A 25371-nucleotide genomic window follows, 5' to 3' on the forward strand; every position below is an offset into this window, starting at 1 on the left:
GTTATCCTATATCAATCGTGTGTGATGATAGTTTTAAGACAATGATTGATTCTTTCATCCAAAGTGGTTTGAACATGATAATATTGTATGTGGATAGTTGACCAAAATCTATGTTTATCCCAACTTCTTTTGGTCCTTCAAAATCAGTTAATAAAAGTAAAAACAGTTTATTATTGGATGATTTGTTGTAAATGATAAATGATACTATGTTTGACAATCTATTTATTGATCAACATATATTTGACTATTCTAAGCCTATTGACAATAAAGATTATGAGACATTAGAACAAAATGTGACAATAAATGTTGATATTAATGTTGCCAATGATGATGATAAAATGATACCTCCAACTCCTGAATTTGGAGATGCATTTGGATCTAGTTTTGTTGTTTATCATATTTGGGCACTTAGTCATAAACATATGCCATAAGAGTTTGATTTTGAGGCTGGACAAACATTCAACAGTAAAAATGAATTGGTTAATGCAGTTAAACGGTAACATATTACACATTCAGTTGAATATTTAGTCTAATGATCGAACTCTATATTTGTTCAATTATAATGTGTGCAAACACCTAAATACAATTAGTATTTGTGCAATGGATATTATAAAATGTCAGATTCATTTAAGATAGCAAAGTTAAAAGGGTCATACGTATGTATTTCGATCTTTTTCCAAAAAAACCACCATCAGTTTAATGCAAATTTTATTAATGGTGCTATATCAACCCTTATTATGGATAATCTTTCAATGATTATTACAAGCATATGTGATAAAGTAAAATTACATTACAAGTATAAAATATTATATGACAAAGCATGAGTTGCAAAACAAAAAGTATTTGAGCATTTTTTAGTTCACATGAGTAGTTTTTTAAAAATTAACTAGATTGGTTTTGGTAGTAAATGAATCAAATTCTGGAACAGTTGTTGATTGGATATACAAAAGAAATTTTGACTATAGTACAACGGTTTTTGAAAAAGTTTTTTGGTCACTTGGACCTTATAGTGAAGGTGTTAAGTACTATAGATCACTTATCAGTGTTGATGGCATATATTTATACGGGCGTTATGATAGGAAGTTATTTATTGTGGTTGTTTTTTTATGCAAATAATGGGATATTCCCTTTGGCTTTTACAATCATTAACAAATAAAATAATTCTAATTGGAGATGTTTTTTCTTTGTTTGTAGAGATACATTATCGGTGATAAAACAAATATATGTGTAATATCAGATAAATATGTAGGCATAAATAATGGAATAATGAAAATTTAGCGTGAACCTATAGGATATCATCAATATTGTGCCCCATGTTTTATTAGCAACTCCAATAATAAATTCAAAAACCTAGTTATGAAAAAAGATTTGATAAGGATGTGTTATGAACATTTAAGGTGCAAATTTGATTTGCGATATGAAATAAAATGCAAGTTGGACCCATTATATCAAAAATGGCTTGAGCAAGAACCAAAAGAAAAATACGTTTTATGTTACGATGATGATCACTGGTATGGTAATATGACAACTAATCTTTCAAAATCATTTGATCATGTTCTGAAAGGTGTTTATGCAATGCCTGTTTCAACTCTAGTGTAATTGACATTTTACAAGTGCAATAGTTATTGGGCTAAATAGAGACACAAAGCTAATGATTTTATTCAATATGGAATAATTTGGCCTCCAACAATTCAGATTGAATTAACAATGAACAAGGATAGATCAAAAGATCATACTGTAATGTTATTCGACTATGAACAACATGTTTTCTAAGTCAACACCCTTGTTAAATCATATGTTGTAAAATAAGTCAGACAGACAGTCAGATTGAATGATAGAACATGCATATATGGTAAATGACATGCATTTCAATGTTCATATTCACATGTTCTTTTATGTTGTGTCGAGAATCACTTAAACTTTATATAGTTTGTTGGTAATCATTACACGATTTAGAGCTACGGATCAGCATATGACATGTCATTCCGTCTATTTCCAGACGAGTTAGATTAGAGTGATTACACTAAATCTCGAGTTCAAACAGATTCATCTAAATGAAAATCCAGAAGTGGTCAACGAATGTCTACTCATTTGCATAACAAGATGGATGTAAAGGAGGGTTATGCCTATTATAGATATGGCATATATAATGACACAAACCATAAAAGAAAAAATATCATAATCGAAAATGTATGTATGACAAAACATATATTTATTATGATATATTATGATATTTTATAAATTGATTAAATTTAACATCAAACATGAATACTATTATATAGAATGTTATCACTCGAGGTGGTAAATCGTCTCCTCATTCTGAGCTTCCACATTACGACGATGATATTCCAAAAAAAAAAACATAATGATGACATCCATGAAGAGCATAACTATAATCATAAAGAGTATGCATCACAGTACATGCCTGCCAGATTCGCTAACACTTTTGTCATGCGGCTGCAGGATAGACATCGATTAGAGGATATTTTCCCCGGCATTGTAAGAATATTTAATTTTTATATATTTTTTTATTTACTTTACATTAAATGTATTATATATTCATATACATATATTTTAAATTGTTATGCATGATGAGACCATGATTTATTATTGTACACATGGGTGAATGAGACTACATGAGCAGGTTCAACCATATATGTTACAAACAGGTTTTTTATATGCTAGTTGTTTAGAACACATCAAGATTGACCACAACATAATTCATACATTGATTGAGTGATGGAGACATGAGACACACACATTTCATCTTAGGCATGAGGAAATAACACCGATACTATAGGATGTGATAATTTTGCTTAGACTGTCTATTAATGGATGAGAAGTCACATCTACTAGTGTTCATAATTGGATTGCGTTATACAAGTCATCATTTGGATTGACAACTCTTCCTTCTGAATTAAAAGGGTATTATACGTCTTAAATGGATTGAAAAAATATTTACGACACTACTAGATAATGGTAACGATGAGGTCTTGTGAAGGTACCAATTAATTATTATGATTTGAATGTGTTGATTATTTATTAAGTTTGCATGAATTATTATGATAATTTTAATGTGTTATGTAGATATGTTGAGCATGTATATTGTATTTTTTTTGCAGTGTATTATTCACAGACCTTATGGAGAGATATGTGCCTTTTAATTTAATTTATGTTGTAGGATGATTTTGAAATCATTCCCATATATAGTTGGGTATATAGTTGGGGATTTGTTGTTTCAGCATGCTTTTATATATATATAGAGCAAACATCCCCAACATGTTTGCTATTTCTACATGTATGAATTGAAGAATTTAAAATATTTATTTATATTTTAAATGTTTATTGTTAACACGAAATAAACAACTTATTTTTATTTGATAACAATTATGGTCTCAGGAGCATTTTCATGTGGGTCGGCCCTAAATACCCATATTGACCTATGATTGTGTAGATTATGGAGGTTATACTTCAGCTTCCACTAGGATGCAAGTATTGCAAAGTTATTTTATAATTATATGTATTTATATTATCTAATTGTAACTTTAGAAAAATACAATTAAACTCACATATTTATAATGTTAGGTGGTGTGCTAGTAAAGTATTTGATAATAATCCAACACATGTGTTGGTATTTTATCGGAGCGAGTTAGATAGACAACATGCTATCCATATATTTTTTGAACTATTTATTAAATAAAAAACTTAACTTAACTTCACTGAATTATTGTTGTTTGATATTTAGGAAACTTATACTCTACAAATCATATAGATGTCTTATTCGGATGAAAGATTAGCAGTTGGTATAAAAGTACATATAGGTCCCCAGTCTCTAAAAATAATGCAATTTATACAATTTAGGTTCCTTTAAATTTCAACAAATTAGTTTTGGTATAAAAGTTTATTTGTATATTTTTCAATTCTTGGTTAGAGAAAGGAGAGAGATAGAGGTTGTCAGATTTCGGTGATGGGAAAGAAATTCATTGTTCACACCATTTTTTACCACCAAATTGTTTTTTCTTGGTGTCCATTAGTTTTATGAGATAAGAGAGACTTAATAATGGTTGTTTAAAGTCTTAATATTTTTTGAAAAACAGATTTAAGCCGAGGAAGCCAAACTATCCTGGTTTGATTTTAGTTTTTTGGACTATTTTTTAGGTATTTTGAGTTGATAAACTGGTTTATAGGTGTTCTAAAGGTGTTGATATAGTGTTTTCGGGTTGAAATGATTGAAAAATTGGGTTTTTTAGGCAAAAGAAGCACTGACTAGATTTTTCGGGTACCATAGTGGTGAAGGAAATTTGGGCTTGTATACGACACGTTGTTTGCCTTAGTGGACAATTTGTTACCTACATATTTTTAAAAAGAAAATAAAGGTGGATGATAAGTTGTTCATCCATTTCAAAAAGTTTTTAAAAATAAAACCAACTCCAAGCCTGCAGGTCCGGGCTTAAAGGTTCACCTACACGTGTAGGCTCTTCATTATAGTAGCCTAGGTGTTTTAGGCCATGGGCTCGCAAACCTGAGCTCTTTTTTGGCTTATATATATATATATATATATATATATATATATAAAATCTAATTTAATCTATGATGACCTGGATTACATGTTTAACGAATTAAGTTAAATACTCGGAATGTTTTTTTTTCTTCTAATATTGTTTTTTTTAATTGATATATTTTCTTGATATGTTTTTTTTAAATTTTTTTAAACATATATTTCAATTAATATCTCTCATTTGTGATTTTGTTTTTATTGTTTATTTAATTTTTTTTGGATGGAGATTTTTTTAATAGTGTTGTTTGTATTTAATTTTTGAAAAAATTATTTTGATTCATTTATAATTTTTTTTCATTTTTTGTTTAGATAAATTTTATTTTTTAAAATAATCAGATAATATTTTAAAAAATAAATTAAAAAACTATTTAGAAAAACACGACCACACAAACAAACATTGATGAAAATAGTGTTTAAAATTGTGGTATTACTTTTCAAAGTGTTATTTCTTGAAAATATATTAAAATAATATTTTTTTTATTTTTAATTTTTTTAATATTAATATATCAAGATGAACAAGGATTATAAAAAAAATTAATTTGAAGTAGAACGTAAAAGGGCTGAACGAGCGTTACCAATTTTTATTTTTTATTTTTTCTTCTCCTTTTTAAAATAAATAAACAATACCATTTTGTTTATCAATGACAATATTATTTGGTGCTAGTGTTTCTGGATATCTCCAAAGAAGAATAAGAAAGTGGGGTATTTGGAGCCCTGCACACCACAGAAATAGTCTCTCTTCCACACCAGACCCTGAAAACTTTTTTTTTTTTTTTTTTATCTTTATTTTAATTTCAAGACGTATAGAGACAGTGGAGTAGATAAGCATATAGAGAGCTCCACTTCCCAAGGAGAGAGGAAGACACGGATTTAAAACAAAACCAAAACAGCAATGGCAACGGCAGCTTGTACTTCGACAACATCATCCCTCATGCTAACGTACGCCGCCTCCACAGTTCATCCACAAGACCTAACCCCTTCTCTCCTTTCTTTCAAGCCCAAAACTCTCTCTCTCTACCCATTGGTTTCAGAGAGAAAATCGAGCAATTGGGTCAAGTTTTATGCCCAGACAGAGGCAAAGTCTAGACCTTGCAGAGTGGTTGTGGCTGCTGCTTTGGCTGCAGAGGCAGAGGTGGGCGAGGAGGTTGAAGAGACGGAGGGAGAGGAAGGAGGTGGCGTGGCAACTGCTACAGTTATTCCTCCTAAGCCCAAGAAAGGCAAGGCTGCATTGCCTCTAAAGAGAGACAGAGTATGTGTGTTCTTGTTTGCTTCTCTCTCTATAATGACTTTTGGGGGCTTAGGTTGATTTGACGTGTGGGTTCTGATTGTTTTGAACTTTGGTCCAACAATTTAGGGGATTATATGCTTAAAGGCGACTGTTTTGGCAGATAGATTGAGATCGCTTGATGCTTTTATTCTTTAATTTGATGAAGGAATGATGAACGTTTTAGTTACTATTTTCAAGGATCTCTATTTCTTTCAATGCTTAAGGAGTGATTGGTTATCGAGGAAGTGAGAGTGGTGGTTTTTGCTGGGTTTAGCTTCTACTGAATTTTCGTCCAATAAACTGTTTAATAGAGCAGGCAGAGTCTGACAATTCTCTTGGTTTGAGTTTTGAATTGCACTTTTTTTTCATTTTTCAAGATTATTATACATTTGCAAGAATTCAACTTTCTATCCTTTTATTGCAAATGCCAGACAAGGTCTAAGAGATTCTTGGAAATTCAAAAATTGAGGGAAATAAAGAAGGAGTATGACCTGGGGGCAGCAATATCTTTGCTAAAGAAAACAGCAAGCACGAAGTTTGTGGAAAGTGCTGAAGCACATTTTCGTCTGAACATTGATCCCAAATATAATGACCAACAGCTGCGAGCAACAGTGAGTTATCATTTTCATGTTTATAAAAAGTTATATACATGGCTTAATCAACTATTGCAGCGGCATTAAAGTTTCCTTTTTTTTTTTTTTTCTGTTTCTCCTTGCATAGGTAAATTTGCCCAAGGGAACAGGACAGACTGTTAAAGTGGCAGTCCTTACTCAAGGTAATTGCTCTATTCAATTTTCAGACTTGACCAGATATAAAGTTGTGTATTTAGAAAGCAAGCTGTCAGTGTTAATCAGTTTCAGTTCAGTATCTTCTGATCGGTGGAAAAAATGGACATTGAGGAGAGACTTTGTACAGCCAAAAAATCAGTTCATGTGGATTGGCTGTGTCTCGTAGAGGACAATCTGAATCACCAACTCCCATAATGATAGACAGACATAATGAGGAACCCTGCCAAGATATTTCTGTTGTATTATCATAGCATCCCATTTGAGTTCATTTTAGGCTAAAAGTTGTTCCAATTATTTATTGGCAATTGATTGAGAAAGCCATCACGACTTTCATGTTTGACTGGGCTAAAGAATTCATAAATGAATCCTGTGGATTGTGATGCACAACTGTACTGTTGTTATTGAGAGTTGGTAGCTGTATCTATAGGATTCAAATACGTGCCAATGTCCCAAGAAAAAGTGCTGTCCTCAAACATGTTTGACCTTTGCGTTATTGTTATTCTTCTCAGGTACAAACTCAAAGATAAGCATAGGAGTTAGGTGTGATTAAGAAAATGATTGGATGGTAGTGTTAGATTCCTGTTCTGTTTCCTTTCTTTCTTTGAGGTAATCTGGTGATTGAGGTGGTTGTGTTGCAACAGTGCCATTTTTATGTGAAATTTTGCAGTCTAGTATCTTTTGAGGATTTTTTGGTTGTGTACTCTTCCAAATAAAAAGCCTGGAAACTTTGATTTAAATGTTTATTGAGTTGGGGAGAGGTGGTTTCAGGAGGTTCTGGTGGAGCATTTGCATCACTGAGAATTTTGTTGGATGGTTTGCTTGGTGATTGGTTTTTGGAGAGGTTGTTCCCTGGCCATTATGATCTCTTGCCTTTGCGCTCAAATCGATAGCACTTTGGATTTTGTTTGCTTTTCTAGAATTTTTACTTTCTACTTTTATTGGTTTGATGGTTTCATGATTTTGAAAAAAGAAGAAATGTTGCACAACTCATCTGGCAATATGTCTTCCCTAGGTTCTAGTGGAGCTTTTGCTTCACTGGGAATTTTGTTGGATGGTTTGCTTGGTAATTGGTTTTTGGAGGTTGTTCCTTGGCCATTATGATGTCTTGCCTGGGTTCACAAATCATGATAGCACACTGGATTGTGTTTGCTTTTCTAGAATTTGTTTTTCTTTCATACTTAATGGTTTGATGGTTTCATGATTTTGAAAGAAGAAGAAAAGTTGCAAAACTCACTTGGCAAGAAGTCTTCCTTAGGAATGCTGTCAGGATTATAAATGTTTTTTTGTCTATTCAGGTGGTTTTGTTTGGTATTGATCTTAGACTTTCTTAATCTAAGATGCTGAGGTTCTTACAAGTAAATGTATCGCATGCTATTTAAAATTAAAACTTGAGTGTTGAGTCCTTACTTGCATCTCCTTACTTTTGTTATCTGAGTCCATGGGAGAAAGAGATTTGAGGGATGATTGCTGGAGCTTGTAGTCTTTGGAGAGAGAAGATAGTTCAGAATTTGCAATATCTTCCATGCTGTGAAAGCATTGAACATTTTGAATTTCTGGAATTTGTAACATGGAGTTTCAGATGTTCCAACTATTGTGTTGACTATTAATTATCTCAGGATCCTGCTTTTTGTTGATTCTTATACCATCTGTCCCCTGAACATGCCATCTCTGTCCATCTCTTTTTTCTCTACTGTGGAAAACAAGCGTTAATGTTTCTCATGTCTGCCAAAAACTAGCTCACTTTTCCTTGTCTTGTATGTTCATCCAGAATAAGTCCGGATGATCATAGATTTTGCTAAATTAATATTGTTCAATCTGTCACAGCTATACCAAAAAAAAACAAACCTTTGATATCATAAATGTGGCGGAGATTTGCAGGTGAAAAGTTCGATGAAGCAAAAAATGCAGGAGCAGATTTGGTTGGTGGTGAGGACCTGATACAACAAATAAAAGGAGGATATATGGAGTTTGATAAATTAATTGCATCTCCGGATATGATGCCTAAGGTGTTTCTCTGCTATCTTTTTGTTGGATATTTTAATGGCATCCATGCCTGTGAACTGAATTCGTAAATTTGAAACTTTTTTTAAATGTCACAGGGAATAGTAAATTTGAAACTTTAGCTATTTTATATCCTTCATATAGTCAAATCTTTTTTTAGATGCTTTCCTATCAATAACAGTACTTTTTAATGTTACTATTTGATGTGCGGTCCAAGACATGCAATTGTTTTCTTGACCCCTGCACCCCCAATGACAGACAAGAAAAGGTGAAGAAGTATTTATGACATTAAGTTACAGTACACAACCTTTTAGTGTATTGTTTGTCTTTTTGGGTTTGTATAGTCTACAGTTAGATTGTCTAATTGATACTTAGCTCAGGGATTTAATCTTAGGAAATACCTGCATCATGGTTCTCGAGCATAAATTATGAAAAAGGACACTCCCACTAAGAACATTTTCAATTTATGATGTGATTATGGTTTATTATGGCTAATTTACCGATCAGACAAATTGCATTTTATTGTGCCTCTGTTTGAGTGTGTGGAATGAGAATTTTTCATTTTGGAGAGCTTGTTTCTTTTATTGAGCAGAGCTTTACTTATATTTGTTTGTTTGGTGCATCAGGTTGCCAGCTTAGGTAAGATTCTAGGACCACGAGGACTCATGCCAAACCCAAAAGCTGGTACTGTTACAACTGACATACCTCAGGTAATGGTCTCGTCCCCCAACCCCCACTCCCACCCCACCCTCCAAATTGGATCTATCATTCTCTCAACCTTCAAACGGTTTTTTCTTAACATCCCTTTAGCATGTAATTGGACATGTATAAGCTTACCAAATGCTACAAAAATATAAAGAGTAGTGCACTCTTATCACCATTGCTGGAGTTAAAGCATGTACCAACAGACAAGGGTAGAACTGCATGCTTTAAGTGAACGTATCTCAGTATATACAAATTTTAGTAACAATTATGATGTGGCTGCTACCATTTATTATCTTGCTAATGAAATGGATTGATCAAATGCATTTCAGGCAATAGCCGAATTCAAAAAGGGAAAAGTTGAGTACAGAGCAGATAAAACTGGGATTGTTCACATACCATTTGGAAAAGCTGACTTCTCAGAAGAAGACCTCCTTGTAAACTTGCTAGCTGCAGTAGTATGTTTCAAAATTGACCCCCCTTTCACCTTATACATGTACATTTCATTTTCTTCTTTTTTTGCCAAGATGGTTTGCATGGCAATGACTTGTTTATCATCTGCCGTCTTAACTTGCAGAAATCAGTTGAAGCAAACAAGCCATCAGGTGCAAAGGGAGTGTACTGGAAAAGCGCGCATATATGCTCATCAATGGGGCCTTCTATTCGGTTAAATACAAGGGAGATGCTCGACTACAAGCCTCCATCGAATGCCTGAATGTAACTAACACCTGTAAATGATATTAAGGATCTCTTTCTGAGCTTGCCAATGTTCAGTAAAGGTAGGTAAGGTAGGATGAAGAGAGGTGACCATGGCTGTTGCTTTTGGAGGAAATTGTATTACATATCGCATGGTCTTCCTCTGCAGACTCGGAAAATCTTGTATGACAATGATGATCAATATCTTTTCATTTTATTATCACCAGCATTCGGCTCTCACCAGGCGTTTTAATTTGCAATGTTTTGTTGAAGGACGATGGTTAAGCATTTAAACCACTGTTTTCTGCTTGTGGCTGGATTTCTTGAATGCTGTAGCTGTTCCTGATGAGAACGCTAATTAACAATCTCCTCATATCCTAAAAAATTCATGGTCTCTTTCCATGTTTTATAAGCAACTGATTATGGGTATTGAAGGACGGTGAGTAAATTCTCAAATTTTAAATGATCTGTAGTACAAAAGATATCAACAGTAGCATTTTCATGTGCTTGTCCCAACAAGCAAAAGCAAGTGAAATGCGAACAATGATTTTATCCGACAACATAGAATACCAAGGATGTTTAAATACATAACATCTGATTTGCTCAATTTAATATATTTACAGGATCCGGGGAAGAGGTTTTTGATCACCTATAGTTTCAAGGGAACCGTCCATGAAATTCTCAAATGAGTGAGCTCTCAAAGCACAAGCAGGCTATTAATCTACTATTGACATCACTAGAGAAAATCTTCAAATCAGCCAGCCATTCATCCCTGCCTCGGATGATAAATGCATCCGCAAAATGAAAATAAAACTATTTACTGCGAAGGACACTAGGTGATAAATTATACAGCCATATTCAAGGAAGTTTTCAAGCTTTCCACAAAACCGGCTGATGAGGGGTAAAACGCTGCTTGCATTTATTTGAAGATGGAGACTCAACAGGACGTTAGTAGTCAAGGATTCCATGGTGGCATCTTCGTTAGAACTGACATTTCAGCATCGACTTTCTCCCAGAAGCCCTGTGACAGCCCCCCAACATTCTCCACTGCTCCATGCTGAATTAACAAAAATATAACTTTCCACTTAGAAAAGTTTATAAACAAGATGTTTAACTTCCAACATCCCATATCATAACAATATATAAATAAATAACAAAAAAACTTGAACTAACACTAACCTTTGGAAGGCTGCTCAATCCAAGGTCCATTCATTATATTAAGAATGCTACATGCCTCGCTGTATTCCAAATTAGGTAGTAACTTTGGGGTGAGTAAGAAACACCTATAGAAGATCCATACAAGTATATGATTTCAGTTACCGTTTCATTTGTTGCAGGAAAGTGGAAGAGAAGCCAATCACAATTGCACGAAAATTGGAAATATATATGTGCAGGGTAATCCCAATATGAATCACTCTACTTCCATCAGAAACAGCCTCAGGACCTCATTTGGTTCCACTAAAAGCGGATAACATTGTCATGCTATTACAACTCAGGACTTTCCAACAATTAGTTGAAATATTTACTGTTTGCAAAATAAAAGGCATCCTGTGCTCCAGAATAACCACTGCAGATGGCATACAAAACCAAGAGTATAAAGCCTACAAAAACAAGCCCACTAGCGTGTATATATTAATGTCTAAGGACGATATTTGCATGTAATATGCATTTGAGCACACACAGGGCACACGACTAACAAAGCATGAACTCGGTCAAAACTGAAAAGTGCCCGCACATTGTTAGTAAAAATTGTTATTAAAACACCTGCCAGATATTTCACTAAGCCCTTTTCATTGAGTTTGCCAAAAATCCTACAACCCTGATAGAGACAGTTTAAACTTCTTGTCATGGAAAATGTGTGCAAAATAGAGATAATAAGTTGAAGATTCAAATAGTACGGTAAGATCGATATTTATTCTTACTGTGGTGTGTTTGGTTGGCTTGCAGCTCTCACTAGTTGCTGAAACATCTTTCTTTCGTTTGTGGGGTCCATTCCTGAAAAGGAAAAGGAAAAATATCCAACAGCACCATCTATATCTTATTTAACCGTTAAGTAATTAAGCTTTGAGTGGCATCTAACCTTGATTTATCTCATCAACTACCCTAAACGGGCAGTTTGTGAGGTCTTGAAGAGAAACAAGATACAGAATGGTTGAAACTGAACGCTCCTATTAAAAAAAATCAAGACATAGTAAAGACACTGTATTCGCAACAATGAATACAGAATTTCATGTCAGGGAAATACCCCTCCAGATTGATGATGAGCACTAAGAACTTGAAGTTGTCCGGCTTCTCTGGGGACCATAACAAGAAACCAAATAAGTTGTGAACCAAAGTAGTCCAATGCATAGTTTAAAACTACAGACTTAAACATTTAGCTCAAAAAATCAATATCATGGAACTTAATTTATAATCACTCATAGGCCTCATAAACAAAATCCAGAAGAAGACTGTCTCCCAAGGAGCATGACATAAAAGAGGAAGGTGAGAGACTGAGTTGGCTCTCAGCATTAGGTCCAATGGTTGTTGCATAACCATTATTCACGAAAAGGAGAATTTCAAATCAAAGTTGTTTTTGCAGCTCCAGTTCCAATCAAAATTTGGTAAAAGAGGATTAGCAATTCTCAACAAGCAAAGACTTATGCTTCACCAATTTAAATACCTCTTAGACACACCAAACTGGATATGCTAAAACAAATAGAAGGTTAAGACTGCAGTCACCTGAACTTCACTTTTATCAATATTCCAAATTGATCAAAGTCATTGTCATGCTCATCTACAAAGAACACTAAATCAAATGAGCAAGTGATATTTGGTAATATATTATGTAGTCAATTGTAATTAGAAGACCATAATAATTACCCAATGAAACTTCTCCTGCAACTGCCATCTCCTGGAAGTTATGGCTGAAAGTTTCATTAATCTGAGTAACAAGGCTTCTCAAAGTTGGAAGCCAACTCTCCTGCATATTAACCAAGGAACAACTTTTAGGGGGAGACAAGACAATAAAATTCTACACATTAATCTAAATAAATAATCAGCAACAGAGAGAAATACTAAAAAGATGCGAGTTGAATTAATATAGACAATAGGATGAATTATGTCAAACTTAAATACAGTTTATCTGCTTTGTCTATTCATTTGCTTGGCTGAAATAAATACAATAAACTAAGAAGTTGAAAGAAATACTTGGCTCAAGCTCCTTGAATCGTACCATTCATGCATCCCCATAATTTATCTTAATTTTTATCTAGTTGCTGTTTCAATTTCATACAACCTACATGGTCCCCAATTATACTTGTTACTATTTTTGCTAAGTGCTCATAGTAGTTGGATCGTACAGCAAGATGCTAAAGTTATATCAAGCTTCAGCGACAAAGATTACCGCATGGAGGGGAGGGTGAATATTCATATTATCCCAAAAATAATCTCTATTCAATATCCTGCTCTAGTAAGTTTCTCAAATTAGAATCTACAGATGCAAATTAAATAAACATACTTTCAAGAATCACAAAGCCAAATTGAATCAAAGTCTGGGCAGCAACAGATCTGAATTTTGGAATATGAAGCAATGAAAAAACCTAGAAAACACCAAATCTGAGCTTTCTTTTCTCCAGCATGATCTATTAACACTACTCATGTGCATAGATTTCTAGTAAAGTTAGTTTCCAAGATACTCTTGGTTTCCAATGTTTTCCCAGCACTACATGAACCTCAACTAAAACAGGTTTGGGATACAAATTAACCTGAATAGATGCTGACAACATAATTAAAAAAAAAACCTAGAACAAAATAAGAAAACTCCAACTTTACACTAAAATCAACTAAATGATTCCCAAAAATGGTCACTTTTGAAGCTTTCATTACTCATCTCATTATTTGCATTCCACTGTTCTATTTAAATCTCAATCACATCCTACATACATGATTTGTAGCCGTAGACAATCCCAGAATTTCTGAAACGCAATCCAGCAAAATGACAGTTATATATATATGCCAGTTGTGTGGCAAAGCAACAAAACATCTCTTACCTTCAAGGCATCTATTTCAGCTAAACACTTTTTTAGTTCTTCTTTATCGGCTTCAAGTTTTTTGGTAATGGCTTCTATCTGCAGTGCTTGTAATGGTAAATGAAGTTTCAAAGCGAGAACTATAAATGATATAAAAAACAAATAGTCTCAACTCTCAAGCATTACCTTTCCCTGACGGTGTTCATATTCTTCCACCACATTCTGGTTCAAGGAAAGAGTGGAATTGGCTTGAGACAAAGTATCTTGAATAGCAGCCTCCAATTCCTCAATAGTAGTTGGCATCTGCATGTAAGCATGTAAATGAGTCATCACTCATCATATTCACATGACAAAAAAGCATCTCTCATCATATTCATAAGACAAAAAAGCCACGAGTGTAAACAGTAAATGAAAATATTCACGAGACAGCATAAGAGTTTAAAGCATCAAATAAGCATATATCCACGTGACAAATAAGAGTATATATCACCAAATAAGAACAATTCTAATTCATGCTCTGAGTCAAACAAAGCTGACAAGAACACAAAATTTTGTAATTGGAAAATTCCTGTGTACAAATAGATTTGTCATTTGTGAGTTAACATGCTACTCCAGCTGCAGAGGCAAGCCTTGTTAAGTCAAAAGGATTTGAGTGGCACAGAAGACATGAAGACTCAACAGTCTTCCAATAAGGAAGACAGAACACAGTTGCAAATGCATCAAAGCAGGATTAAGTTTATAATACAGAAAAGTAGAAGGCATGATCTTAATCGCTTAAAAAAATGGTTCTAAAATGGAAGTATCTTTTTTGTTCTTCCGTGGTCAATTCTTAGGAAATACATGTTAATATTTCAACTGCATCCAGTGTTATGTACTTCAGCAAGAGCATTTTAAGAAGGCAGGCCACTCATGCTGCCCATATAATTAAACAAGTAGAGGAAAGTTCAATGTAAACTGTCAGAGCTTCCATAAGGTATTCTGACTAAATTAATAGGACTCATGCCACTGAAGGTTCACTTTGGGAGAGTTCAATCACTTAATTGTGAAACGCTTATTCCAAGGTAAGGCCCATGTTGCAACATCTCACCCACCTTAGATCAAGTAGTGTTTGATTAACCTAATCACTGTTTTTGACAGTAAAATTTCATACATCTTAAGCTGTCTAAGAAGATGGCTACCCACCTCCAGGGACTTAGCACTTAGCAGTTAGTAGGGCGGGGGATGGTCGGTCTTATTTAGCGCTTGGACACTATGAGGACCAAATTGCACCACATGAGGCTTTCAAAGGCCACTTTGGCCATAACAACCACATGGGGGGGGGGGGGGGGGGGGGGGGGTTCCTCAAAGGCCAAATGCTCCAAGGAGCGCTCAAACCAAGACCTTGTAAATTGCAATGAGGTACAGCAACTCAAGCCGAATGCTATATATCACTTATAATTCTGAGCCAGGAACCACATTCATGTTATTGCAAAAGCCACGTTTAACAATGTTTGGTTCAACCAGAATCAATGTCCAAATAAATGATCATTCAAGCCAAAGAAAGGTTGAAAACATTCTAACCAATTACATTACCATTTTTATAAATTAAACAAGGATGAGCTGCACTATCATCAAACATAAGGCTAAAGCTGTTTAGAGAAAACTCTTCTTTAAACAGTTCATCTAATCAAATTTGACTTCATTCATTCTAGAATCCAGATCATTATTTGACAAAACATTGCAGGCAGGGTAAAAAAGTAAATACAAAAGTTGGTACAAAAATTGGTTTAAAAAATGTTGTGGAGTGGTTCTTTTATCCTCAGACATGCTTCCATAAACAGCAGCTTATGGAAGCCAAGAGTTGCATTTATTATGCACCAAACACTCTCTTTAACACTTTAGATCATGTTAAATTAACAATCCTCAGATTTAAAAATCTAAATTCCAGTCATAATACTAACAAACCTCAAGAAAAGCCTTCTCAAGTTCTGGAGTGATGATAGCAATTGATTCTGCATGTCTTTTAGCAGCCAAGAGTTGCTGTCGATGATCCTCTGTTTCCTTCTTGCCTTGTCGCAAAGAAAGTGAAATGTCAGAAATATTGTAAATAATGTCTTAAGGCCATTACTCAAATACTCCTTGAAATTTTCCAAGTATCATCAATATGCTACACGAAAGTTTTAGCTGAACCGTAAGCACTTGTTACCCTTGCATTATCTTTATCTATGATTGTGAGATATATGAACCGTATAACAAATCCTCAGCAAGAAGCACCAATTTCCTCATTGATAGAAAATAAAGAATGAAATGATTAGTGAACTCAATGTTCATACTTGATAATAAAAGAGTGCACGGTAATAGGAAGAGGGGATGCCTGAAAAGTACAGGGATAAGCAATTGCCATAATCATGTGGCAAATTATCAGATATGCTATCCCATTTTCAAATGCATGGAACACAGACACAAGTATGTGGTGTTAAATTGTCGTTTCTGCAAGAACTAAGAAGTTTGAAAATTTCCAGCAACAGCACAAATCAGAACCATGCCCGGAAAACCAGTAACTCACAATACTCCAATTGGCATGCTACTTGTTGAGCAAATTTTGCAGGCTGCTTCAGACCGTGTTCCAGTTCTCTAATCTATGACATTGTGCAACAAGAAAAATATCAAAAAAATAAAATAAAGACAGGATATTATGCCTACTCAAATGAGCAATATTTTCTAAAACAAACATAAAAGGTAAAACATGACACCTAAATGCACAGACATCCTGTCTACAAACACTTTTCTTGATGCAGAAGACAATTAGCTTTTGTACCTCCCTAACTAATTGAAAATCCACCAAAAAAAATCCCGTGCAAATATCAAGATGGTTTTGAATCACAAACATCAAACAGATAACATGATCCACTTGCCATATGAGAATTTACAGTGCATTAAGAAACATTCAAAAAGATGGTGGCAGGAAACTGTTATATCCTCTGCAGTAAGGTAATCCTTGGTATTCAATGATAACTTTTGAGAGAAGATAATTAATCCAATAACAACTTTGAGAGAAGATAATTAATCCAATAACAACTTGACCAATGGAAATACCTTCGCATCAAACTCAATGGAGGTCATATGTTTTTCAGCAAAATTCCATTTGTAAGCAACAGCGTCGACGAGTAAATTCTGTCAAATGTTGTAAAACATTTTGTCAAGGTAAAGAAAAGTCTGGAGGGGATCAACTCTTCATATGCACATCTGCCAGATTCAAAACCAATTTCACCTTCATATCAATTGCACATTGCAACCGCCGAGTGTTAAGGTTTGCAGCCTCATCAATCAGTTTTGCCATAACAGCATCCTGGTCATCCTCCCTCAGCAATGACTCTAGTTTCCTTTTCCTTTGATCTAAACCACGGAAATATTTCATTTACTGTCACCTCAGACAGAAAAGGTACTGTTGGTAGCAATAAGTAAATCTGTTGTACTTACCAACACGGTTCTCCATTTCACGCCGTTTTCGCATCTCCAGTGTCACATTGCCGACAATCTCCTCCTACAGATTACATTACGAAAGAATATTTTACAGACTGGAAAACTAAATTTGTCTGCTAGACAACAAGTGGTTACTTATCCCATATATCAAGTTCAGTGGTATGCATGAAAATACAATACAAGAAATCAGGGTTCAGCATATAGCATAAGAACAGGTTCTTGCATCCTTTTCAGCATACCCGCTGTTTATGAAGTTTAGCCTCTTCTTCATCTATGGATCTTTGCTCGGTCATCAGCAATTTTAAATCCTCCTCTAAAGCACTAACAGCTTCTTCCAGCTCCTCTTTCCTGCATCTCAGCCTTTCAATTTCCCCAACATCTGAACCTATAATTTCAAAACCAAAAGTGGCAGTTCAGAGTATTGAAATAAATGTCTACAAAAGAATAAAAAAAATTAAGTGTTTGAAAATATGTTGATTCAGAAAATCATTCGTAAGAACCATACCACAGAGAAGAAGACGTGAACGATCAACTGGATCAACACTTCCTGATACATGACCACCATATCTAGAAACAGACCACCGGTAGTGATTTTCAGGAGTCCAAAAATCTAAAACTCGCAACTTTGCCACCTCAGCAGCCTTCTGATCAGTTTCCTTTGACCCAATATACTGACAGAAACAGACAATTGTGAAACATGCATAAATATCACACACAATATATTTAAGCTGTATGACAAAAAGAATATCTGCTAAGTTTTCAATAACACAAGGCAACATCTTCTCAGAGAGCAAACACCAAACAACTATTAAATCAAGTTTAGAGAGCATACAGAATGTTCCAGCCCAAACTGGCTGATCAAAACCTCCTTAACAGCATCAGGAGCTTCAAAAATTTGGTCGAGCCGTGAATAGATGCCAAGCTCACGCATCTGTCCGATACAGAGACAAAAAACCACAGTAAGCTAAGCTACTTCAAAGGAACATGTACTTGAGGAAAATGTGACAGATACCTCATTGGAAATGAAAAAAGGCTCCTTATGACGATATTTATCCCTCACGTAGTTTAAAATCGGCACATCAAATGACTTCAGGTTTCTTACCAAAAAGTCCCGGTCATGAGGATCCTGGGTTATGAAAGACTACAAAACAAGCAAAATTGACCACCAATGTGATAAATAGAATTCTACCATTTTTGCAAATGGCCAAATAGATACATGCTGGAAATATGTTGAGAAAGCATTCTGCTGAATGAATGCTGAAAAAAAGGTACCAGATGTACATCAAAGATAGCCCACAAAACAAAAGGATGACAAAAACACTCAATAAAATTCAACATATCAAAAAGCTAACCCAACACTAAAGAAACAGTGAGAAAATGAGTAGAATAAAATTACAGTTCATACAGATATATAGATATGGTTATGCATTATGCATTATGCCACCTCTACAACTTTCTGTGATTCCTCCCAAGCATGACTACAACAAATTTGAGATGCAGACCTGAATACTCCATCAGAAGTCACATTTACATTTAACTCTCATGCACGAGTTTCTTCTTAGATCAACTCAATCATAAACTTGAGAATAATCTTCCTTTGTAAAAAGCCTTTAGCAATTTGCTCTAGGTCAAATTTAGATAAACAGGCATCACATATTCATGTCCCCTCACCAAACCTTCATCTCTCATTTATAAACTCAACTGGCTACATTCTGGTCTGCCCTTTATTTAGCAAGGAGTAATTCAGGAAACAACTTCATATCTCTAGGCAACATGCACTTCAAATCTTTTATTTCCTCTAAAAGTATCACAGAATTGTTCCTACCGAGTTATTTGCCTATACATGTAAAAATGTGCAGGGGAAATGCTTGATAACTCCCTCATTAATGAATTTGTTCCAGATTAAATTTTGAGTCCATTCACCTCTGATTCGTTCCTCCACTATCATCACATAATCTTATTCAATTTTGTAAAATCAGTGTAAGTCAGTATCTCCTTTCCCCACATACTTGCACCAAAACACTTTCACATTTTCCATCTGCATTCATCTCATGCAACGAGGCTCTCAAAAGAAGCAATAGATAATCCAGGTGCAGGCATGGGTGTAGGATACAAGACAAAGCAAGCATACTGCGCTAAAGTGAGAATCAAAAGAACTTCTCAACACAGATTTTTTTTTTCATTTTCTGATGTTAAGACAAACAAAATTTAAAAACCAAACTATCGAAAAGCCATGACTTGAAAGTACCTTCCAGATATAATATGGGACATGACCTTCCAAGTAGTCAGCATGATCCCGATTAGAGACATTAACCTGGGTTTGCAATCCCAATGAAATTATGGTACTGTAAGCAGGAACATTTGTAATTACAAGCAGGACAGCCAAAATTCAAAAAAATACCTCAAGCAAAACAGGCCCATAGACTTCCTTATTCAATTCCTGACAATGTTCTCGCAGCCAATGATAAGCCTCAAATATCTTTTCAGCTCCAGAATTTCTTAATGCTTGTAAGAGCTTATTGTTTTTATTTTCCATATCCTTCAGCCTGCAAAAGGGTATTCAAATGTGCTAAATGAATGTCATTTAATTAAAATATAGGCCCATGAATGAATTCCATCATTGATTCAAACGCCACCTGTCAACACAATGCCTCAGTGCTATGTTCTTTTGATTTAAAACTTTCTCCTTGTCCTGCTTCTGAATTCTTTTTTGATTTGCAGAGACTTTTAAATCAGAAATCTGAGAGCGTAATTTATCCTGGCAAATATGGAAAAAAGCCAATTTAAAAAAGATGCAGAACATATGTATACATAACAAAATAGGTGGATTCGTAACCTCTAAAGGGCAGTTCATGGCGAAAACTACAGCTTCCATATGTTTGAGTAAAAAAATGCCAGTGTCAAGTTACCATATTGACCTGGTACACTGAGTACCACCAGAAGAAGATGCCAGTTCCAGCTAAAAAGTATACTTACAAGCACATCTTTTGGAGGTTCATAGACAGGCAAATTTCGATGTTCTGCTTCAGCAATTGCAAGATCCTCTTTAGCTTTTATGATTCTTTGTTGGCGTGATTCTTCTTCCTTCTTCAAGTCTCCCATTTCCTTGTATTTTCCACGAATTTGCACCCCCTGTAAGTGTAAATAGACATAACATGCAATGAGAAGTTAAGGTGTTTGTGCAACCATAAACTAGGACTACTGCAAAGCACAAGGACACAATAAGAAGTTTATCATACCAAACTGCTTTCCTTCTCCAGTAACTCCATACGTCGCTTAGCATTTTCCTTTATGAGATTGCTTAATCTTTTACATTTAGCATCCATTTGGGGTTTTTCAAGCTTCTGTTTTCTGCAATAAATTTGTTTTACTAAAGGTAAATTTTAAAAATTAATACGGTAATTTGCCCCAGGTGGCATACAGAAAACAAACAAATGAGAGAAGTCATTCAGCCTTGGCAACATTTTTAGAGTATAAATACCATAACAACAAAAAGATGTAAAAAGCAGCACTCCAATTGTCCTGTCTATTGAAAACAAAATCACCATGGGAGATGCTTCTTTTGAAATTAACAAAGAATCTCTGCATGCTCATAAATAATCACTTTTAGAAAATTAGACAGAAAAGGAGTTTCACATTTTTCTGAAAAATAAGTGAAGATCTCACAAAAGATTGAAAACAACACTAACAGTACAGATATTCAACTTGAAGTCAAGCAGTATATGATTTTACAAACTGGAGTTTGAATGCTTTTACTACAACCCTCCAACAATTTCTTGCAACATATAGCAAGAAATGAAAACAATAATGACAGTACCGCCATCCAAGTTGAAGTCTATTCAATGGATGCTTACACAAACCATAGCGCAGATGCCTTCACAATGACCTCAAATCCTGCTGGAGCTGTCTTTGCCAATCTCAATGAAGGATCCAATTTCTACCAATGCTTCTTGCATGCATTCAGAAATATATATCATGTGACCATGTCAACAATCAAGGTTATGGTTGCCACTACAACATGGGATGGCGCAACCATCAAAAAGGTCAATTTTATGTGCTTTTATTTAATTTTTCAAGTCAGGGTCAAGTCTAGCTTTAAAACCTTGGGGTACATTTCAGTATTTAAAATTTTCTGCGAATTTTATAGGTTTAGGCTTATTTTAGCAGTAATAAAATATTAATCTTTTTTGTTTAGGACTTTACTATTCTAAATACATATAACAGTAATTTCTTATTTCGAAATCTGTTAAGCCCTTAGTGGACTACAAGTAGTAAAACTTTTAGTATAGCTATATACTTTTTCAACAAGGGAGCAGCTATTTTGAGATACTTTACAAAATTTTGCTCTGCAAATTTATAGTTTTAAAAAGTATGCTCTGAAGTTGTTTGGGGCAGTGAATTTTAGGTTTGACCCCTAAGAAGGTGTGATTCTTAGATAATTGAGGAAAAGAACTTTACAAGACTCAAAATTTAGAAGTCTTGAATAACAGAAAGGCAGCTAAAGGTTGAGCCCAAACTGGTGACCTTTGAAATCAACCTCAACATATATGACATCTTGCAAGCTTTTGCATTTCCAGAATCAGTGTTTACTTGCAATCACGAGGAAAAAAAATTCTCACTTGAACAAATAATAGATTCAGTTCGTCTACCAGCATGAAATATTTAACCTTGCCTTCTTCAACCATTAAAGCATGACATGATTATCAGTATTAGACATACTGGGCATTAGACTTTCAACAGTTTGATAGCAATCCACACTAGGCATGCCAACACCACAAATCACTCAATCAATGTTTCCAAACCATTATGTATATTGGTAAACGGAACAGAACATCATACTCGATAGGTTCTCTCAAGTTATTCAAAGTTTTTGCAGCTTCCTCCAGCTTCTGTTTTACGTCCTTTTCTGCCTCTTTAGCTTTCAAATAGTCAGCCTTTATCGCATCATACTTCAGCCATGGCAATTTCTTTTTCATGGATTCAGCCTACAGATTCACCATTAAGATGTTAGAATAGCTTCAAAAAAAAAAAAATCAATCAACCTAAATAATTACCTTCTTTAGAAGCACTTCCCTTTGTCTGACACGCTCCACGTCTTTTTCAAGCTCAGCATTAAGAGCTTTCAGCTGATTCAATGTTTCCCCATTCCTCTTAACAGCCTAATACAGAATAGATAATGTGTTCAGGAGGATTTCATGAGCCTCCCAAGATCAACAGTATTATTTCAGGGAGAATGATGGATTTACACCTCACCATTTCAATGGTCTTCAGTTCACGACTTTTGTCAACAAGAGCACGGTGTTGGATTGGAAGTTGAGGATCACCGACAGCCTTTTCAGTCTCTTCTAGAAGTTGCACAGGAGTTAACTTTGCAAATTCACATACCCTATCTTGTGGCAAGAACTGCAAAGCTCATGCCAATACCAAATGAAAAGAAAGGGTGAAAGATTGAAAAAAGAGGAAAAAAATATTGAAAAAGACCAGATTCAAATACACACATCAGCAACATATCACAAGCAATAGAGATGTTAGAACCTAGTTGAGATGAAAGGAAAAAGTGGAGGGGGAACTGGGAAGGGAAGACAGCATACAGGTTTCTGAAATAACTTGTATCGGACGTTCTTCACCCATGCTTGAGTTTCATAATTTGTTTATTTTTTCAGCAGCTGTAGTGTATGAGACTCGTGGCATTCAATTTCAAATTAATTAAAAACTAGCAAGCTATAAAAATTCACTGGCTGTCTAAGAGTCCAGTTTTCAAGCATTCAGCAGCTTTGACACTTGTAGGATGCCAAGCAATGAACTCAAATACAACAAGAAGATCATTCTTCCACGTGAAGGGCAAAAGTTAAATATCTACAGGCATACAAATATTGAAAGGAAATGCATGCCATGAAGTCATATTAAGGATGGCATGAACAGTGTGTCAGTTGCAAGTCCTGGAACTTACTTGAGTCAAATTGTTGACTTGGATGTTGAATTGTTGCATGATTTCAGTGACCTCTTTCTTAGATGCCACTTTTCCTGAAATAAATGTACCATGAGTGAACAATAGCTCAACATCTCTTCGCAAATTAAAATGGAATAACATCTAGACATCTCCTTTCTGTATCTATTAAGATCATTCTTTCTTATTCTAAAGCCTTTTGGAAGAAGACAGAAATAGACACTCTTATAAGTTTCCTTCTTTACTAGCATTTGAAATAATATATATGTCTGGAAACAACAGAATATGGAGGAAGTTTCAATTACATGTATTCATTTGTTTATACCAAGTGAAAGAGATGTCTCATGAAAAAATTAAAGGCAGAGCACCAACCACAATTGTGAACTGGAAATATAGAATAGTTAAATGATGAAAGAAATCAGAAACCCGCAGTTATGCATAAAGTGGAACAGGAAGATTCAACATGTCATCCAGATAATATTTATTTATAAGGAACTTCAAGTAAGAATATGTTTGTGTTAAGATTAAGACCCTGCGGGGAAAAAAAAAGCCAAAGTGATTTCAAATGAGACAGATAAAAACATCTCACATCTTGCAAGGAATGACTGTTATTCATCTCTAACAGTCCTTCCCAACTTGAATGAACATGAGCATGAAAATTTTCAATTATTGGGACAACTTTCAGAGCACGAAATGGGATGCTAAGCAATTTCAAGTATGGAGATCTAACCATTGAACAACCACTCTGACTTGTTATGTGCGTCAATTCTGCGGATTATGGTAATCTTCTCATCTTTTGTACTTCCTCTCAAGGATATTTTGATGTGCCCAGACTCCTCCCCGCGCTTCACATATGCCCCAATACTCGTTGCCCTCCCAAGCAGCTGCAGAAATAAAGTGCCCAAACTGTTTAAAATTATAATCACATATAACTCAAATGAGGAATCTCAGTAGACTGCAACCAACCTGAGGCTCACCACCAAGTCCAAGTGCAATGGCACACACAATTGAGCTCTTACCCGACCCATTTGGTCCAATTACAAGGTTCAGGCGTGATCCAGGTTTGCAAACCAAACAATCATAAGTCATGAAGTTACGAAGTTCAATCTCAATTATGTTTCCAGGCATGTAATCATCTTCTCCTCTGGAAAAAAAAGGAAAAAATTAGCCATTGCCAAAATTGACACGAAAATTTGGAAAAGTTTGGAAGTTCCATTTTTCCAAATCATGCCAGCATAATCCAAACATAAAATTAAGCTTGAGGGCACACAAACATGCTATTGGCAGGGCTCTTTCTTGGTCCTGGTATTGAATATATTAGTACTGTAGCTTAACCTCGAGAACAATTTTTTAAAGGGTTTGCTTAAGTAACTCATAAAATCAAAACACAGTTAACTACAATTTCAATTATAGAAAGCAAAGTAATAACATAATTTCCAATAAGTCATTCAATTATATTGCATAATATTCTTTACAACTACTAAAAGTTCAAATTTATTTTCAATCACAGTCAATTTAATTCCTTCTCCCCCGCATTTCTCAATAGCCAAACAAAAAAAAGCCGAAAACCCTAATTTTGAAAAACCAGAGACAACGCAAACACAATAAAACATGAACAAAATTCCCCGAGGCATACAATGAAAATTAAATAAGGTGGTGGAAATCGTAAAAGATTGGAATTTGTGACTGACCTGGAGGTTTTGGCGCGTTTTGAGGGAGGTTCCTCCCTAGTTGAAGGCCGTTTCATAGTTATAGCGTTGTCGTTTTGTTGGACTTAGTGATATTTTGGAATTGAAATCTCTGTGAAACCCTGAGTTGGTTGAGATTGAAGCCTTGAAGGCATGAGATTGGGGGTTAGGGTTTCATTGAGAAACAGAGAAAGTCGAGAAGAGAAAATTGGCGCGAAAAAAAAAAAAAGAGTACAAGAGGGAAGCCACTGA

General features: G+C 34.8%; 2 protein-coding genes across 2 annotated transcripts; one reads left to right on the forward strand and one right to left on the reverse strand.

The window, feature by feature from the left end:
• Positions 1–5288: 5288 nt before the first annotated feature.
• On the forward strand, positions 5289–10235 carry LOC7463834 (50S ribosomal protein L1, chloroplastic). The gene is made up of 7 exons (XM_002298380.4): positions 5289–5807; positions 6257–6436; positions 6546–6600; positions 8492–8619; positions 9241–9324; positions 9649–9774; positions 9894–10235. Exons 1-7 carry the CDS (start codon positions 5451–5453, stop codon positions 10029–10031), a joined length of 1068 nt encoding a protein of 355 aa, XP_002298416.2. The 5' UTR covers positions 5289–5450; the 3' UTR covers positions 10032–10235.
• Positions 10236–10559: 324 nt separating this feature from the next.
• LOC7480063 (structural maintenance of chromosomes protein 5) lies at positions 10560–25371 on the reverse strand. The gene is made up of 30 exons (XM_024598410.2): positions 25123–25371; positions 24398–24575; positions 24162–24315; positions 23435–23508; positions 22738–22887; positions 22539–22643; positions 22324–22469; positions 20724–20835; positions 20461–20616; positions 20121–20242; positions 19886–20030; positions 19733–19798; positions 18497–18625; positions 18317–18415; positions 17990–18155; positions 17724–17869; positions 17482–17545; positions 17273–17397; positions 17098–17175; positions 16568–16640; positions 15967–16070; positions 14209–14325; positions 14044–14121; positions 12875–12974; positions 12734–12788; positions 12258–12306; positions 12093–12180; positions 11935–12007; positions 11192–11295; positions 10560–11069 (listed from the first exon to the last, which is right to left on the reverse strand). The coding sequence occupies exons 1-30, from the start codon at positions 25176–25178 to the stop codon at positions 11008–11010; spliced, it is 3174 nt and encodes a 1057-aa protein (XP_024454178.2). The 5' UTR covers positions 25179–25371; the 3' UTR covers positions 10560–11007.

The sequence above is a fragment of the Populus trichocarpa genome, chromosome 1 (genome assembly GCF_000002775.5).
Source record: "Populus trichocarpa isolate Nisqually-1 chromosome 1, P.trichocarpa_v4.1, whole genome shotgun sequence".
NCBI classification, from domain to species: Eukaryota; Viridiplantae; Streptophyta; class Magnoliopsida; order Malpighiales; family Salicaceae; genus Populus; species Populus trichocarpa.

Excerpts from the sequence above, each read along its gene's own strand:
- LOC7480063 (XM_024598410.2), bottom strand. The coding sequence starts at position 25,178 with ATGAAACGGCCTTCAACTAGGGAGGAACCTCCCTCAAAACGCGCCAAA. Across the intron at positions 22,470-22,538 it reads GGGAAGTGCTTCTAAAGAAG|GCTGAATCCATGAAAAAGAA; the intron begins GTAATTATTTAG and ends GTGAATCTGTAG. Across the intron at positions 20,031-20,120 it reads CTGAGGCATTGTGTTGACAG|GCTGAAGGATATGGAAAATA; the intron begins GTGGCGTTTGAA and ends ACCCTTTTGCAG.
- LOC7463834 (XM_002298380.4), top strand. The coding sequence starts at position 5,451 with ATGGCAACGGCAGCTTGTACTTCGACAACATCATCCCTCATGCTAACG. Across the intron at positions 5,808-6,256 it reads TGCCTCTAAAGAGAGACAGA|ACAAGGTCTAAGAGATTCTT; the intron begins GTATGTGTGTTC and ends TGCAAATGCCAG. Across the intron at positions 6,437-6,545 it reads ACCAACAGCTGCGAGCAACA|GTAAATTTGCCCAAGGGAAC; the intron begins GTGAGTTATCAT and ends CTCCTTGCATAG.